The 16,666-nt window shown below is 28.7% G+C and overlaps 1 protein-coding gene and 1 long non-coding RNA gene across 2 annotated transcripts; both read right to left on the bottom strand.

Annotated features, from left to right (window-relative positions):
• Positions 1-7,818: 7,818 nt before the first annotated feature.
• On the bottom strand, positions 7,819-8,650 carry LOC129892516 (uncharacterized). Its single transcript, XR_008767335.1, has 2 exons — positions 8,344-8,650; positions 7,819-8,186 (listed from the first exon to the last, which is right to left on the bottom strand). It is a non-coding gene; the product is annotated as an uncharacterized LOC129892516 (long non-coding RNA).
• Positions 8,651-11,092: 2,442 nt separating this feature from the next.
• On the bottom strand, positions 11,093-12,456 carry LOC129892408 (uncharacterized). Its single transcript, XM_055967976.1, has 2 exons — positions 12,138-12,456; positions 11,093-11,669 (listed from the first exon to the last, which is right to left on the bottom strand). Exons 1-2 carry the CDS (start codon positions 12,396-12,398, stop codon positions 11,289-11,291), a joined length of 642 nt encoding a protein of 213 aa, XP_055823951.1. The 5' UTR covers positions 12,399-12,456; the 3' UTR covers positions 11,093-11,288.
• Between the last annotated feature and the right edge of the window lie 4,210 nt (positions 12,457-16,666).

The following is a 16,666-nucleotide window of genomic DNA, read 5'->3' as shown; positions in this document are numbered from 1 at the left end:
GAGTCATGTCAGTGTAAAGCTTCTCTTAAAGAACTTGTTTTCCTAATTTCATCACGGAAGTCATTGTCCGAACTTGTTTTTCCAGAAAAATATTTTGACTAATCGAACATGAAAATTTATAGAATATTTTCTAAATAATGTTTCCTCTATACCAAACATACCCTAAGATTCTCCAGTTGAACATCCCCTGGCACACCACTAAAAATAAATTGAGCTCTTGCTTATATTCAGAGTCAAACCAGAAGCATGTGAGAATTATTGGAAGCACTATATAGCAACAACAAATAGTCACCAATATTTTAAGGAACCTGTTTCTTTGGTTTATTTTCGGGTTGAAAAATTTAAAATTTTGTTTGTTTTCGGATTTAGAAAAACAAAAACTGAAAAAACCGAATCATTTAGAGTAGTGTTTTATATACACTATATATACATATAATTTTTACTTGACATATAGTCACCATTTAAGGGACTTTAAGTTTGAGTGTTAAACCATTTTCTTAGTTACTCACTTCTTTGTATTAATTATAGATATAAAATGCACCATTCTCAATCTTTATAGTAGGGGCATGTATTTATAAAACCTTCTAAATGTTATGTTTTTTATTGTTTTATCTATGACTTATATATAATAGAAAATATATTCAAGACATTTGACATTATTTTTTCTCATTCCATTCAAATATTACTATTTGATTATGTTAATTATCTTAGGAATAATCAAAATCGAAAATATCAAATCGAAAAGAGTAAAAGCGAACCAAACCAAACTTGTTCTAGTTTGGATTGTCTTGTACCTTTTCACAACCAAAAACTGAAAATTAAATTAAAATCGAAGATGACAAAACCAAACCGAAAAATTGAATGCACGCTCCTAAATATTCAATTTCACGGTACATCTAAGATGATAGCCCTTTTCTTCCATACTTTCATAAATCCATGCCCCATAATAACTTAGAGGTCCTTTTAGTCAAAAACTGAGTCTAAATGGACCAGCTGGGTCAAAGTCACAGATCTCCAACGCTCCAACAAGATGCCCAACTTGTTCATAATAACTTTTGAGCCCAATTTAAGTTCTATAGTTCAATTTATGAGTGATTGCATGGATATTCCAATTTTGGGACGATCTTTGATTTTTGTCTCTCATCACTTTAAATAATAATTAAAAAAATAGTAAAAGATATCTCTGATATCAAAGAAAAGAAAACAAAGTTTGCCGAGCAAAAAATTATAAGGCACAAGTTATGTCTTACGAGACATAAATTTGATTTCAGAATATTATGCCTTAAGAATTTCATAACCATTAAACTATCTCTTACAAGATTGAAAAAAATTGCAAGACAATTGACAAGCCAAAATTGGCAAAACCACAAAGTTATGTCTTTTTTTAGTTCTCTAAACTTTTATCATATAAGACAAGAGTTCTCTAACACACACTTCGCTAATTAAATACTATACAACTTATACCACTCTAAACTTCTGCCTTGCAAAATTATGCTCACAAATTTTACTCCAAATATGTCGTTATTATAAGAGTTTTTTTATTCTTACACAAAAAATGAATCATTTCTTTTATTCAAATGGTAAATGGTGATTTCCAACCATTTCCTCACTTTAGTGAGCTCTTGCATGATCTGATTTCCCTATAGCCAATCTATCCCCATTTGTTTGCACTTAATGAAAATTTGAATTTAAATTATTCAGATCTTAACTTATTGAGTGCAATTGTTTTTGTTAAAATTTTACGATTTATTATCTCTTATAACATGTCACGGGTTCAAGCCTTGGACTAACCGGTAAAGTTGCTGCCATGTGATCAGGAGGTCACGGTTTCAAGCCTTGAAAATAGCCTCGGCAAAAATGCAAGATAAGACTGCGTATAATAGATCCTTGTGGTCGGGCCCTTTCCCCAAACCCTGCGCATTAGTGCACCGGGCTGCCCATTAGCTCTTATAAGATCTGATTTGGCCAGATCTGAAATGCTATCTTAACAACGTTGATACCTTAACACTACATATTTTAATTAGTAAGTTGTATATTATTAAACATCTTAAAGAAAAACACTGACGTCTTCTTCAACAAATCCTTAAACATGATTTGTTCTACAAATACCACTAACTTTGATTTCTCCCACAACGTTTTTTTAATCACTATTTGTTCTCTTTTGGAAAATATCAGAGCATCAAATCTTATACCTTTGTTGGACTTTAGATTTGGTATGAAATTATGGGAAATTATATTTGACCTTTAATGAGTTTAGTGTTCTTATTTTTTTACTATTCTATTATCTTATTTCATATAAGTTATGATAGGATATTAATATTTTTCGTTTAGAAACTTTGGTGGGTATATGGAAAAAAAATCATGTACGAGGCGAAGATGAATCACTCATAAATACATTGAATTGTTATCAAATATGTACTTATTGGATATTTCATATTTTATCAATTTAGTGATCTTAGTGTGTTATATTAATTTCTTCTCAAATATACTATTGTTGTAATATTTAACTCAGAACACTTTCCAGTTATGATGGGGTTGCATCAAGGATCAGCTCTTAGCCCGTTCCTATTTGCCTTGGTGATGGATGGATTGACGCGACAAATTCAAGGTGAGGTGCCATGGTGTATGCTTTTTGCGGACGACATAGTCCTCATCGATGAGACTCGTAGCGGAGTTAACGCTAAGCTGGAAGATTGGAGACGCACCTTGGAGTCTAAGGGGTTTAAGCTGAGTAGGACCAAGACAGAGTACCTAGAGTGCAAGTTCAGTGAGACACTTCAAGAGGTTGGCGCGGAAGTTAGGCTCGGGGACCAAGCCATCCAAAAGAGAAGTAGTTTTAAGTACCTTGGTTCTATCATGCAAGACAGCGGAGAGAAATGTCACACACCGTATTGGGGCAGGATGGATGAAATGGAGGCTCGCCTCCGGTGTGTTATGTGACAAGAAGGTGCCACCACAACTTAAGGGCAAGTTCTACAAAGTGGTCGTTAGACCAGCTATGTTATATGGGGCGGAGTGTTGGCCAGTTAAGGTCTCCCACGTACAAAAGATGAAGGTTGCCGAGATGAGAATATTGAGATGGATGTGTGGGCATACCAGGAGTGACAAGATTAGAAATGAGGCTATTCGAGAAAAGGTAGGAGTGGCCTCGGTGGAAGACAAGATGCGGGAAACGCGACTGAGATGGTTTGGACATGTGAAGAGGAGAGTCCCAGATGCACCAGTGCGGAGATGTGAGAGGTTGGCCATGGATGGTTTCAGAAGAGGTAGGGGTAGGCCGAAGAAATATTGGGGAGAGGTGATCAGACAGGACATGGCGCATTTACGATTTACCGAGGACATGACCCTAGATAGGAGGGTGTGGAGGACACACATTAGGGTAGAAGGCTAGTACATAGTGGTTTTATTCTCGCTTATTCGTAGGCATATTAACGCACTATGATTTCTTGTACTCTGATGTATGTTATTTATGGTATTTATGTTATTATCCAATAATAATATCTACTGTTTTTTGTGCTTTGATTATACTATTGTTTGGACCGTTTTCGTCATTTACTTATTTACTCTAATATTTTTGTGTGACCTTTTTCTATGCTTTTATTGAGCCGAGGGTCTTTCGGAAACAGCCATTCTACATTGGTAGGAGTCAGGTCTGCGTACACTCTACCCTCCCCAGACCCTACGATGTGGGATTTCACTGGGTTGTTGTTGTTGTTGTTGTTGTATTTTATAATTCTCTTGGTTGTACACATTTAGATCTTATAAAAATAAATAGTCTTAATTATTCAATGTTCAAATTTAAATAAAATATCTTAATTATTTAAATATGCATTCAGATTCAAACATCTTAATCCTAATGAAAACAAATGAGGTTCCATAGAATGACATTCATCACCAAAAGCTCCATTCTCTGCGAAGTGGCACAGTATGTGAGATTCAAATATCTTTATGTTATTGCATTATCTATACATCTTATTATATATGGGAAAAAATATAAATTCTTCCTGAAGTTGTATCGAAAAGTCAGTTACACATTTAAACTATCATGGTGATCTATTACATACCTGAACTATTTAAAAGTGAAACTATTACACACCTGAACACATAACACCACTCTCATAGTATATGGTGTATTACACTCGCTGCCACGTGGCGCCACGTTAGTGACACGTCATCGCCACGTCAGAAATTGTAATTTTTTTTATATTTTTTCTTTTTTTTCTTTATTAATTAACTTTTCTTTTATTAACTATATTTTATACTAATTAACTCCTAATTAATTTTTAACTATACATCCAATTTTTTATATTTTTTTCTTTTCTTTATTAATTAATTTTTCTTTTATTAACTATATTTTATACTAATTAGTTCCTAATTAATTATTAACCACCCATCTGATTTTTTATATTTCTATTCTTTTCTTTTCTTTATTAATTAACTTTTCTTTTATTAACTATATTTTATACTAATTAAATTCTAATTAATTATTAACTATCCATCAATCATTAACCACCCATCCTATTTTTTATATTTCTTTTCTTTTCTTTTCTTTATTAATTAACTTTTTTTTATTAACTATATTTTATACTAATTAACTCCTAATTAATTATTAACACTCATCCGATTTTTTTATATATATTTTTTATTAATTAACTTTTTTTTATTAACTATATTTTATACTAATTAACTCTTAATTAATTATTAACCACTCATTCGATCACCCCCCCCAAATCGTCTTCTCCACCAAAATGGGGAGAAGAATTCTTCTTCTTCTTAATGGATTTTGAAAGAAAAAGAAATCAAGATTCAAAATGACGAGTAAATAGAGGTAGGTGTGAAGACGAAGAGGGTAGGTGGGTGTGAAGAAGAAAGGATGTGGGGGTGGGATGATTTTTTTTTTATTTTTTTTTACTTTAATGGGTTTTAAAAAAAAATCAAGATTCAAAATGGGAGTAAATGGAGGTGAGTGTGAAGAAGAAGAGAGTAGGTGGGTGTGAAGAAGAAATGGTGTGAGGGTGAGGTGATTTTTTTTAATTTTTTTTTACTTTACAGAAAATCTGACGCGCTTCTTTTTTTTTTTGCCACGTCAGTTGTAGGGGGGTAATAGTTTCGCTTTTAGATAGTTTAGGTGTGTAATAAATCGTCATGATAGTTTAAGTATGTAATTGACTTTTCGGTACAACTTCAGAGAAAATTTATGTCTTTTCCATATATATATATATATGTATATATATATATGTATATATATATTTTGCTTTTATACATCTGATTGTATACTAGAAGAATGAAAGTATATTAAAAAGGAAACTTACACCAATGTTTACGATGTCATAACCTTGAAAACCATAAAATGGCAACTAGTTAAGTGGTTACAAAACTATTACATTATTGACCATTAAGTCACATAGAGTGTACGATTAGATTATTATATGCGTGTCATTCTGTGATCGAAGTTAACTTTTTCTCTTTCTTCGCAAGCACCTAATATAAAACAATAGCCAAAAGAAGAGAGGATAATCTTCCAATAAAGTAGATAAAATAAACTTTTCCACAACCGTTATGGTACTATGCAAAGGCCATATGATTGATATCAATGATGAATGCCTTTTAAACGCATTATATTGTATTTACATATGAATGAATTAGTTAGGTTTAAGCCCCACCAAAACCAATACATATATATATAAGTAGATAAAATATCATAGGAAGCTAAAAAGAGAAACTAAAAAAAAGTCACTTTATAGCAATCAACTAAACACTCAAGTGGGAGTTAAATCTTTGTTGAAAACTAAGATATTGTAAAGGACTTTAGAACCCTTTTTGCTACTAAAATTTTATAGCAAAGGCAGAAGCACCCATCTTTTCTCTTTCCAAACTCCACTTATTTTTTCCTCTGTCAAGAATTTAAGTAGTATTTTAAAAAAACTAGCATTTAAAGTTGAAATTATATTTGAATATGAATTTTCACTTGACCTCTCCCTTAAGGACCATGTAAAAGAGAAACAAGATAGATAATTTGAGATGGAGGGAATAGTTTAATTTTTCTCTTTTTATTTCTACTCCATTCGTATCATTTTATTTAGCCTTTATCTAAAAATAAAGTAATTTTTACTTATCTATTTTAGCTAGTTAAAGAGATATTTATTATTTTCTTCAAATAATTAAATAAAGTATTACTAATAGCTAAATCTAAATTTTAATGTATAATTAATAAATTAATTAATACTAATCAAGTTGAGCCAAGTAAAATAAACTGTAGTAATTGTTAAAGATTATCCGAATGCAAATTCACTTAAGACCAGTAACTTTATAAATTGATTAATAACGAAATGTAAGGAGTGGGTTGTCAAAAAAAATAAAAATGTAACGTGTTAAGAAAAAGTAGAGAGTAATTTCACGAATGATCCTTCGACTTTTACTAATTATACTATAAAATCATTAAATTACTTTTGTAAAACAAAAATAAAACAAATGACTCAACTCTTTCAAAGTATTATAGTAAGTCCTAAAAATAATATTTTGTGATAAAATAATCACTTAATTTTACCTAATTATCATGAAAAGTGTCTATTTATTTTCCTCGCAGATTTTCTGTCATATTTGGTTAAATTTGAGTGATTTTATTATAAAAATAGCTTAGTGAATTACTCAATTTAGTGATACTTACAGCCTGTTGGGATGGTTGTTGCTTTTATTGCATGTCTATGTCTTGAATTGTTAATTTAGATAATGTTTATTTTGATTATTATTTAAATTTTGATAGTTTACTTAAATTAACCAAGTTAATAAACATGTCGAGTAACATTTAATGTAAAATCCTAATAATTACAATCAAAGATTATCATATCCATCAATACCAAAAAATACTATTTTTCATTAAAATTTTTTACTGAAAAGTATTTCGTGGCAGTTTTCATTAATATTTTGATTTAATCAATGAAAAACATAATTATTATATTTTTACACATAAAATTAAAAAATTTCTCTATATTTCAGTAATTTCTCATAAAATTTTATTTTATAACATAAATTTTTCACTAACTACGTGAAAAAGTTTCTATTTCTTATAGGGCAGGTCCATTTGTATAGATATCCCTTTAATGAGTTGATTTTACAAAAAGCCAACAAAAACGATAGTTTGGCTATAAATAAATTAAAGGTGAAAGAAACAAAATGAAATCTCATCCTTTACTTTTTTTTTTCTTTTATAAAACGTTAACTTCAGTATTAAGCAATAGTTAAATAATTTTTTATAAATATTCCATGGAGAAAAGTTTGGACACTTTGAGTGATGCTCGTGGCACAAAGTTAGATCATGAAAAGGATGAGAATGCATTTAATTATTTCCATGCTCTTCTCCAAAAAAAAAAAAATCTTGAAGGGATAACGACAATCTATTGTTTCACGACGCAATAATTTTTATAAGCTTATTCCTTCATTTTATTTTTAATTTTTTTTAACAAGTAATGATAAGCTCAACTTTTTTTCTTTTATGAAATATATATAATATATGATTTCCTCCGTTTCTATTTTTATGTCTAATTAGACGTATTTATGTTATTGTTGCGATTAAAGTGTACATATTTATTTATTATATTTAGACTTAACACACATTAAGAAAATTATAATTAACATAACTATTTTATCATATTATTTTTATTAATTAATGTTTAGTATTAAATTTTTAAAAATAATTTAAAAAATAAATAATTAATATTAACAATAAAACATAAAAAAAAAGTAATTGTATTAACTTGATGAGCTATAAGTCTCTAAAAAAAAATACAAATCCATTTTAAAAATATTTGACAGTAAAAGTGAACGGAGAATAATTTTTACCAGAGTGAATTTCCTCTGTTTTGTCATATTTCAGTTAAGGGGACTACATAGGATTTTCCAACTAAGGTGAAAAGCATAACCCATAAGGATGTTACAACAATTGCATAGACTTTACCAATATATATAAGCACAAATAAAATGAAAATAAACATACACACACAAAATGAAAAATTCATGACTTTATCACATTCTGGTGAATTAATATTTTTAGCATCTTTCCGGTCATATGAGTTTGATCTTGATAATTCATCTTCTGTAGATGAATAAGAAGTTGAATAAGAAAATTCAGATCTTGCTTTCCTTAATGACTTGTCTTTTCTGTTCCTCCTCTTACTCTTTGTTTTCAACTGCAAAATTAAAGTGAAGGTACCATAATCAAAGATTGAACGCATAAAATTTAAATTCTGAATCAGCTACTAGCTATAAAATTAGCAATATATTTTATCGTTTTAACTATAAAATTAGTGTGATAGCTGAAAAAAGAAAAAGAAAAAAGGGACTTACAGTTGGATCTTCTTTGTGATGCTTGTGAAAAAGAGAGTTGTCTGCAACATCAATGGGTCTAAAACAGAGAAAAAGTTTGTTCTTCATTGATTTGTTTCTCAACTTAAAAATCAAATGAAGAGAGTGAATATATATATATATCCTCCGGGATTTCGTAGGCAGGAGATTCAAACTTGTCGAATGAATCTTCAAATCATCATCTTCAAACCACGACTTCGATCACGGTTTTCAGACTTTTCATTAAGAATAAATGACACCACAACTTTTGTTGGTTGAGTAAATTTATATTATCATGGGGAAGTGGTAGTTGAAAACAAGAGTTTTTTTGTTTGCCAGGTGGCAATTTTGGCTGCATAGGCGGGCCTCTATTCACAGTAATAAGAGGTCATGGGAAACAACCAACTAATTTATCTAGGCTTTGGTCGTCAATAATAATAATAATAATTTTTATTTTTTAATTTTTTTTTAAAAGTATTTGAAAATCAAAATTACATTTGGTCATAAAATGAATTAAAGTTATTTTAAAAAATTTATAAGTAATTTAGAGTGAAAATAATATTTTGTTATTTTTGAATTTTTTTGAAAAAATCGAAAACATTGTTTTTCAGAATTTTTTTATCAAACATGTTTTGAGTTGAACTTCGAAAAATAATTTTAAAAAATCATAATCAAGCGCTCTTCGATATTTATTTCAAATTGGATCAAACGAAAATATAACAAATTCAAGAAAGTATTTAGTAAAAATGAACGAAAGAACAAAGCTCTGTTTGATTTTCACGAATATGAAAATAATTTGCTTCCTACACTTTCTCCTACAGATGTACCATATAATTATGATAGAAATATAACTTTGACAAACGATGGTACGTATTGTTTTGTTTACAGATGCTAGTGTACATAAGGAAAAAAAGACGGCAAGCATTGGTGTGGCGGTTATAAATAGCTATGGTAACCTGCTTCAAGCCTTTGGTATCCAATTCAATATGTTGGGAAAGCCATAACTGCTGAAGCAATTGCAATTCGTATGGCGCTGGAGAATGCAAGAGATAAGGGTTGGAAAAAGGTGCAAGTCTTATCAGATGCGAAAAATGTGGTGGATATGATACTTCAGAGAACTATTGTTTCATGGGAGATAAAGATTACTTGTGAAGACATGCATTTGAAAACTTATGAGGACATTTGAAGAGGTTAATGTGTTGCATATTTCAAGATCTTGAAATATAGTATCACATAACTTAGCAAAGTTTTCTATTTCGTTATTACATAAAGCGGTTTGACTTTCTACTTTTTCTAGATGAATTGTAAGTGATGCTATCACATTCTTTAACTCTTTGTACATCTTTGCGTAGTAATATAAGTTTGTTGGCTGTCCAAAAAAAAAATGAACGGAAGAAGTATGTATTATGTAACTTATAAATTAATATTGGGCCATGAACTAAAACAAAATTCACATAAATTCAAGAATTTGGCAGATCTATAAGTTTTAAACTTGTAGTACCAATCTATACGGACGAAAAATTATTTGAGTAATTCCTAATCAACTAAGACAAATTAACATGGGTGAAATCAAGATGGACAAAATACTTGAATTGCTAAATGTTGTCATATTCATAACATAAAGAATCAAGTATTAAATTATCCTCATAGTTCCGTACTCTCTTTGTCCTAATTTTATGATTTATTTTAATTTGGCAAGACTATGGGGAAAAAAAAACATGTGAGTTGTCAAATGCAGTATCTGTCGAGGAATAGGATAACTCAATAGATTAAATAACTTATGAAGTTTTTTTGTTTACAAGAAAAAAATATAATTTAAAAAATTTAAATTATATGTTCAAATAAAAAATTAACTTAATTTTAAATTATATCCAAACAAATCCTTAATATAATTTGGTGTAAATATGATACGTGAGTATTTTTTTCTCTATATATAATGTACTGGTATACAGACCTGCATGTTTAAATTAGGAAAAATTATTTGATTGAGTACTTTTTAAAAATTAATTACTGATTTTAGCGATATTTTTTATTTATTACCATTTATAGCAATATATAGCAATATTATGATAAATCTACACTTGTATTAAAAGTGAATTATGCATATAATATAAATGTATTATAAGTGTTTTAAAATATATATTATGTTTGTATAGTAAGAAACTTACATAATGTATTATAAGTCTATTAAAATATGTGATAAATGTATTATCCATCTATAAAATTTGTATTATATATTTTTTATAAATAGTTCTCTGCAATATGTATTAAAACTGTATTATAAATATATTATAAGTGTTCAGTGAAAAAAATAATTTATTGCCATAAATGGTAAATATTTTCTTAATATTATATATTTATGTAAGTTTCCCTTTAAATTAATATAATTTGGTGTACTAAAGCTAAAAGCAGGGATATTTGCTAAGTCATCAACACATTAATCTCCTCCGTTGAAATTTACCCATGAAAAAAAAAACATTTTTAACCTTCCGAAGCTGGTCCAAACAGGCTAGAAGTTACTTATAAGTTACAACTATTTGAACTTAAAATGTAGTAATACTCAAACTTTTTCTGTTTAATTCTTAGAATCTTCTATAATTTTGAGTTCTTTTTGTTTTAAAACCAGAATCAAACAATCATATCAGTAAAAAGCCAAACATTTCCGACAAAAGTTAATTTGCAATTTCGTTGTATACAAGAGAGGCAATATGTAAAATAAAATAGAAAATAGTACAAAAATAAAATTACTCCTACAAATAATTTATTACTGTTACTAAAGTGATACACTATTCCAAAAGAATCACAAAAGCTAGAGTTTTCGAAGTATTGTTGACGCCAAAAACTTTACTTTCTTTTCAAGTCAACAATTGATGATTTTTTTCACTTTCTATTAATCGATTCCTATAACAAAGGCCAAGACTTCATTTTATAGGATTTCGCTAGATATATTATTGTCGTGGACTCCTATAATAAGGGATAGAGTAGAGCCATGATAATGTTAACACTATGGCCCAATATTTACCTAGAAAAATTGTCATGAATAGAGCAATGACAATTAAATACAAGGAGGAACAATAGTCCTTTTTCTTGTGGTCACATGATGATGTTAAGGTAGTACTAGAAGCTTTTGGATTTGTCCAATTTGATGATGACAACTTTTGAGATTCATGTGAAATTGAACTGACTTTTTCTTGTGAGATTTGATTAACTTCCTCAACTTCCATTTTTGGTTTTCTTGATTCATGATTTTCCAATTTCTTGAAGCACTTTTCATCTTTATTCCAACTCACTTTATTTTTCAATTCAATCTCAAGTTGCTGAATATTTCTCTGTACATGAAAAAAAGAACATTATAAAGTCATAAAAAATCAGAAAGCATAACAGGAGAGTGAAGAATTATGGGCTTCCCTAATCAATTTATGCAAAGGGATTCGAAGTATGATTGTCAAAATACTTAATTTTGTCTATGAATTCAAGGGTTTGATTATTATTTTCACTCAATTAACCGCCATTATCTCAGAAAGTTCTTGATTCCAAACATGGTGATTTTTTGAAATAATAACTATAAGTTGAGTGATTATTAGAAAAATCAAATCTGAATTCGAGTATCATTCTTCAATTTTTTTTTTTAAAAATAAATAAAATCGACATATTTAAAAAGGTACACAAAAATCACTACAACCCAACACAATCAAAAATTCAAAATTAAAGTAAAAACGGTTATTCAATGCTTCAAACAGTAACACCTTCGTATAAAATGAGACAGTAATATTCGAAAAATGTAAAGGAAGACTAACCAGGGAATCATGAAACAGGATGGCTTTAAAAAGTCGAGGGAAGTTGTTGTATGAAAAGATTTTCCTGCTTGGAAGTTTACGGATGCTCTTATTAAATGAAGATTTCGTTAAAGATGAGAGTGTTTTTTTCTCTGAATTTTTTCTGAAGATTTTCGTAGAGGAAGAAACAGTAGTAATGTTGTTTGGAGAAAGAAGAAGATCAACAGAATCCTCTGTTTCAACAACAGAAGGACAATAACAAAGACAGAATTTTTTCTTCATGATTTGTTTGCAGAGAAGTTTTTTTTTTGTTGTTGTTGTTTAAAAAGGGCAGTTTAAGGTTGTGTTGTGGGTGCGACATAAAAGGAGTAAGAAAAGGTGCCAGAATAAATATCCTCACTTTTGTTTGACACTGTTCAAGTTAGGCAGTTTCAGACTTTATTATTGGAGTTAAAGTTAATAATGCATCAGTGTACTTTTACTTATTTATTTAAGTAAAGATAAAAAATAATGTTATTTCGCAGATATGACCTACGTTCAGATTCAGATATTTTAATATTAGTGAAAACAAATATGATTTTAAATAAAGTTGAAAAGGGGTAAAAACATGATATAGTGTTTGAATGTGTTAATGATTCGGTTTGATTGTGTTTTTTATATATATATAATTTATAGCATATTAATTTTTCGGTTTACTCTATTATATATAGCTATAATTAATAAATCACACATCTACATATTTTTTTTATAAATAATTCTTGTTATTACATGTTATTATAAACTTTCAAATACACAAAATTTTACAAAGATGAATTGGTCTAATAAATCAACAATAACACTAAATAGCTATTCTTTGATATAATATTTATACTTGTATGAACAATCTTTTCATGTCGAGTATGGGTCTTTGTTTGCAAAATTTTTAAGTATGGTTCTTTCTTCTTCTTTTTTTTTTTGGCAAAATACAAACGTATGAGCCAAATTTTATATATTTTTTGAAATTACAACTTGGAGTGTTTAAAATCCCACTTTTAGAAGAATTTGAGATCTGAAATCGAAGTTGACATTTTGTGTAGATTTCGTCAACAAACACTATTTTCAAATTAAAACTTTAAAACTAGTGAAATTTACTCAGGTGATTGTTGGTTCAAAATTTATTCAAATAATGGAGACCCACGAAAAAATCCATCAATCACACAGAATACTAAATAAGAACACTATTAATATTTTTAAAGATTGAATAGAAAAAAAAAACTTTAAATTAATTTTATGGTCAAACGCCCTACTAAATTTGGGGATGGGTTTACTTTTTTTCTTCCGAGATTCTGCTTTGAAGTGGCTTAAATTTGGGCTGAGAATCCAATATACTCTAGCAATGGGCCGAATGATGTTGCTTTATCAACACGCTAATGGGCTACCACCTTTGGTCTTGATGGGCCAAGTGTACACAGATTCATTTTTGAGATTGTCATTTAATTTAGGAGAATTTATGCTTGTTTTTCTTATAATTTTTGAAAATGATTCGGACATAGGCGATCTGAGTTGAAAATTCGCCTAGAGTGCTTTATATGTTAGTTATGCGTCTCTATATTTGTTTCGTCAAAAAAGTTATTTCACTTTTTAAAGTTCCATAATTCAACAACCAAATATATTTTAATAGTCTTAAATATGAAACATAAATTTCTTATATCATAAAGAACTAATTCTAATCATTAATTTGTTGAAACAACAACTTTAACAAATTCGTTCAGCACCTTTTAATTTTTTTTGACGGAAACCTATTTTAAAATTGGCTAAATTTTCAGTCACGTGCATCTAAAAACTTATCATGTATGCCAATGTCAAAAATTGGCTAAAATTATAGTCATGTGTGCCGGAATTTTTTTGGCCGAAAAGATAATTTTATTCTTCAAATTTCCATATCCAAATTTACTCCAAATTAACTCAAATTTAAAATATAATTTTTATGTATCATAAAGAACAAATCAAATCATCAATTTGTCAAAATAACAACAAATCTAACAAATTTATGTAGCAACCTTTTAAATTATTCATCTTGTGTATGCGTTTAGTCATACATGACTGAAACATGTTAAAACTTATTAAAATTTCAGACATGTGCGTCTGAAATATATTGTCAAAATAATAATAACTTTATTTTTCAAATTTCAATACTCAAATATACTCCTAATAAGTTCAAATTTAATAAATAAATTTTAAAAACAAACTTCAATCACCAAATAAAGAAAACCACAATAAATCTAACAAACCAGCACCATTTAAATTTTTTATGTACGTTTGTGCACAATCATACAAGACCAAAACATATAGTAAAATTCGCTAAAATTACAATCATATATGCAGAAGCATAAACAAACAAAGTGAAAAGCAATAAATATATATATATATATATATATATATATATATATATGAAAGTTATTTAAAATTGAATATTCGTACAAAATAAAATATAATACGGACACTAGTTAAATAGTGTGACTAAGATAGAGCGCTCATGAAATTTTTTGAGGAAATTTCACAAATAGCTACTATAAATATCTTAATTATGCTCTTTAGCTACAGTTTGCCTAATCACGCTCCATTGCTATAAATTCGTTTGCAATGGGTATTTCCGTTTGTATATTTCGCTTGCCAATATACAAATAGGGTAAATATATACAAATTCTATATTTATACATTTAAGAATTTTTCATAACTTAAACAAATCAAATGTATCAACAAATCATATACAAACAGGATAATTATACACAAAATTTGAATTTATAAAGTTATGAATATTTCATAACTTATACAAATGAAATATATCAACACATCATATACAAATAGCTAGGGTAAGCATATACACATTCTGAATTTTTATACAATTAAGAATCGAATTATACAAATTCTGAATTTATATAATTAAAAACCAGATTATACAAATTAAATAATAAAATTACAGTCGTATTTAATAATTAACCAAAACTTTAATTTAAGTACATAATAATAATCATTAAATGTTTATTATTTCAGGTAATTTTTCCAAATTTTTACGTGTTTAATATGAATTCTGCTTCTCTGAAGAGTGTGATTCTCTCCACCAAATTGTAAATGGGCCGTGGTGCTTTTTATCCCGTACAAAAGACAAAGGATGCAAGATTAAACCTTATTTGGATTATGGACTCAGTTTTGACATATTTGTCAAACAAATATGTGTTTCTTGATTTAAAACAAGAGAACTTCTTTTTCTTTTTTGATTACGTTGTTAGATAGAGTTGATTGGTAAGTGACTTTTTCTCACAAACCATCAACCAAATCATAACAACAATAACAATAATGACAAATTGATCTTTTCTTGTACTCTATCTATCCATTCGAAAACCAAATTAAAAATGCATGTCAAGTGGTTACCCAAGGTTACAACAACAATAATATATTCAGTTTAATTTTATAGGTAAAATTTGGAGAAAATAGGATGTACAAATATCTTACCTTTACCTTTGTAAGATAAAAAAGTTATTTCTCTGATAGATTCTTGTTTTTTTTTTAAAAAAGAGAAGGTATGTGACATAGAATTATAAGAAAATAAACAACAAGGTACAGATCAAATACGTTAACATATAATAATTCACATTGAAGAATAATGGACTACGCGATAACTGAATACAACTACTTAAAGGAAAAGAGGAGAGAAGGCTACTCCCCCCCCCTCAGCGATCTACTAACCAGCTTCTACCTTAATCCTCAATCTCCATATATTTTCTATCTAAGGTCACGTCCTCAGTCATTTGAAGCTGTGTCATGTATTGTCTAATCATCTCCTACTAGTTCTTCTTCAGCCTACCTCTCTTTGTCCTAACTCATGTTACTGCCAACCTCTCGCCCCTCTTTACTGAAACATCTTTACACCTCTTCTTCACATTTCCGAATCATCCCACTTTCCTCATCTTGTCTACCACCGATACCACTCTCACCTTGTGCGATATAACTTTTCATTCTTAATTATATATCTCGAGGTTGTGTATCGATCGATTCACTTCACTTCTAATATTTATCAGTTCTATTTATCAATTTGTAAACATACCAAACAATTATAGTACAGTTAAGATTTAGTTTATTGATTTTAATCATTATCGGTTTAATCTATAAGATTTTATAGAAAATGTTTCCTCAATAAAAATTATTTAAAAATAAAGTAACAAACCAAATAATCTATGCATATGAGTTGGTAGACTGTATCTTGCTAAAAAAAAACATTGACATATTACAAAATTACTAATGGTAAGAAACAATGAGAATCCATACACATGAGTTGGTAGATTGTATCTTGTGTAATGACCCTGAAGGTCATTTTTGGAAATTTTTATAAAAAGACCATTTTATCCTTATCGGTAGTTTGTACGAGTCATATTTAATTGATATTCGATATCAGTTCAATGGTGTTCTTGAAAAGTAGAGATTTTTGCTAAACTTTAAGTTTTAGAGGTGTAGAATGACTCAAAAGTGGTATTTGAGATCATTCAAAATTTTGAGTCTCGGAATGAAATTCC

The sequence above is a fragment of the Solanum dulcamara genome, chromosome 6, assembly GCF_947179165.1.
Source record: "Solanum dulcamara chromosome 6, daSolDulc1.2, whole genome shotgun sequence".
NCBI classification, from domain to species: domain Eukaryota; kingdom Viridiplantae; phylum Streptophyta; class Magnoliopsida; order Solanales; family Solanaceae; genus Solanum; species Solanum dulcamara.
This window is presented reverse-complemented; position numbering and strand designations above follow the sequence as displayed.

Coding starts and splice junctions, on each gene's coding strand:
- LOC129892408 (XM_055967976.1), bottom strand. CDS start 12,398: ATGAAGAAAAAATTCTGTCTTTGTTATTGTCCTTCTGTTGTTGAAACA. Junction 11,670..12,137: donor TCCTGTTTCATGATTCCCTG/GTTAGTCTTCCT, acceptor TTTCATGTACAG/AGAAATATTCAGCAACTTGA.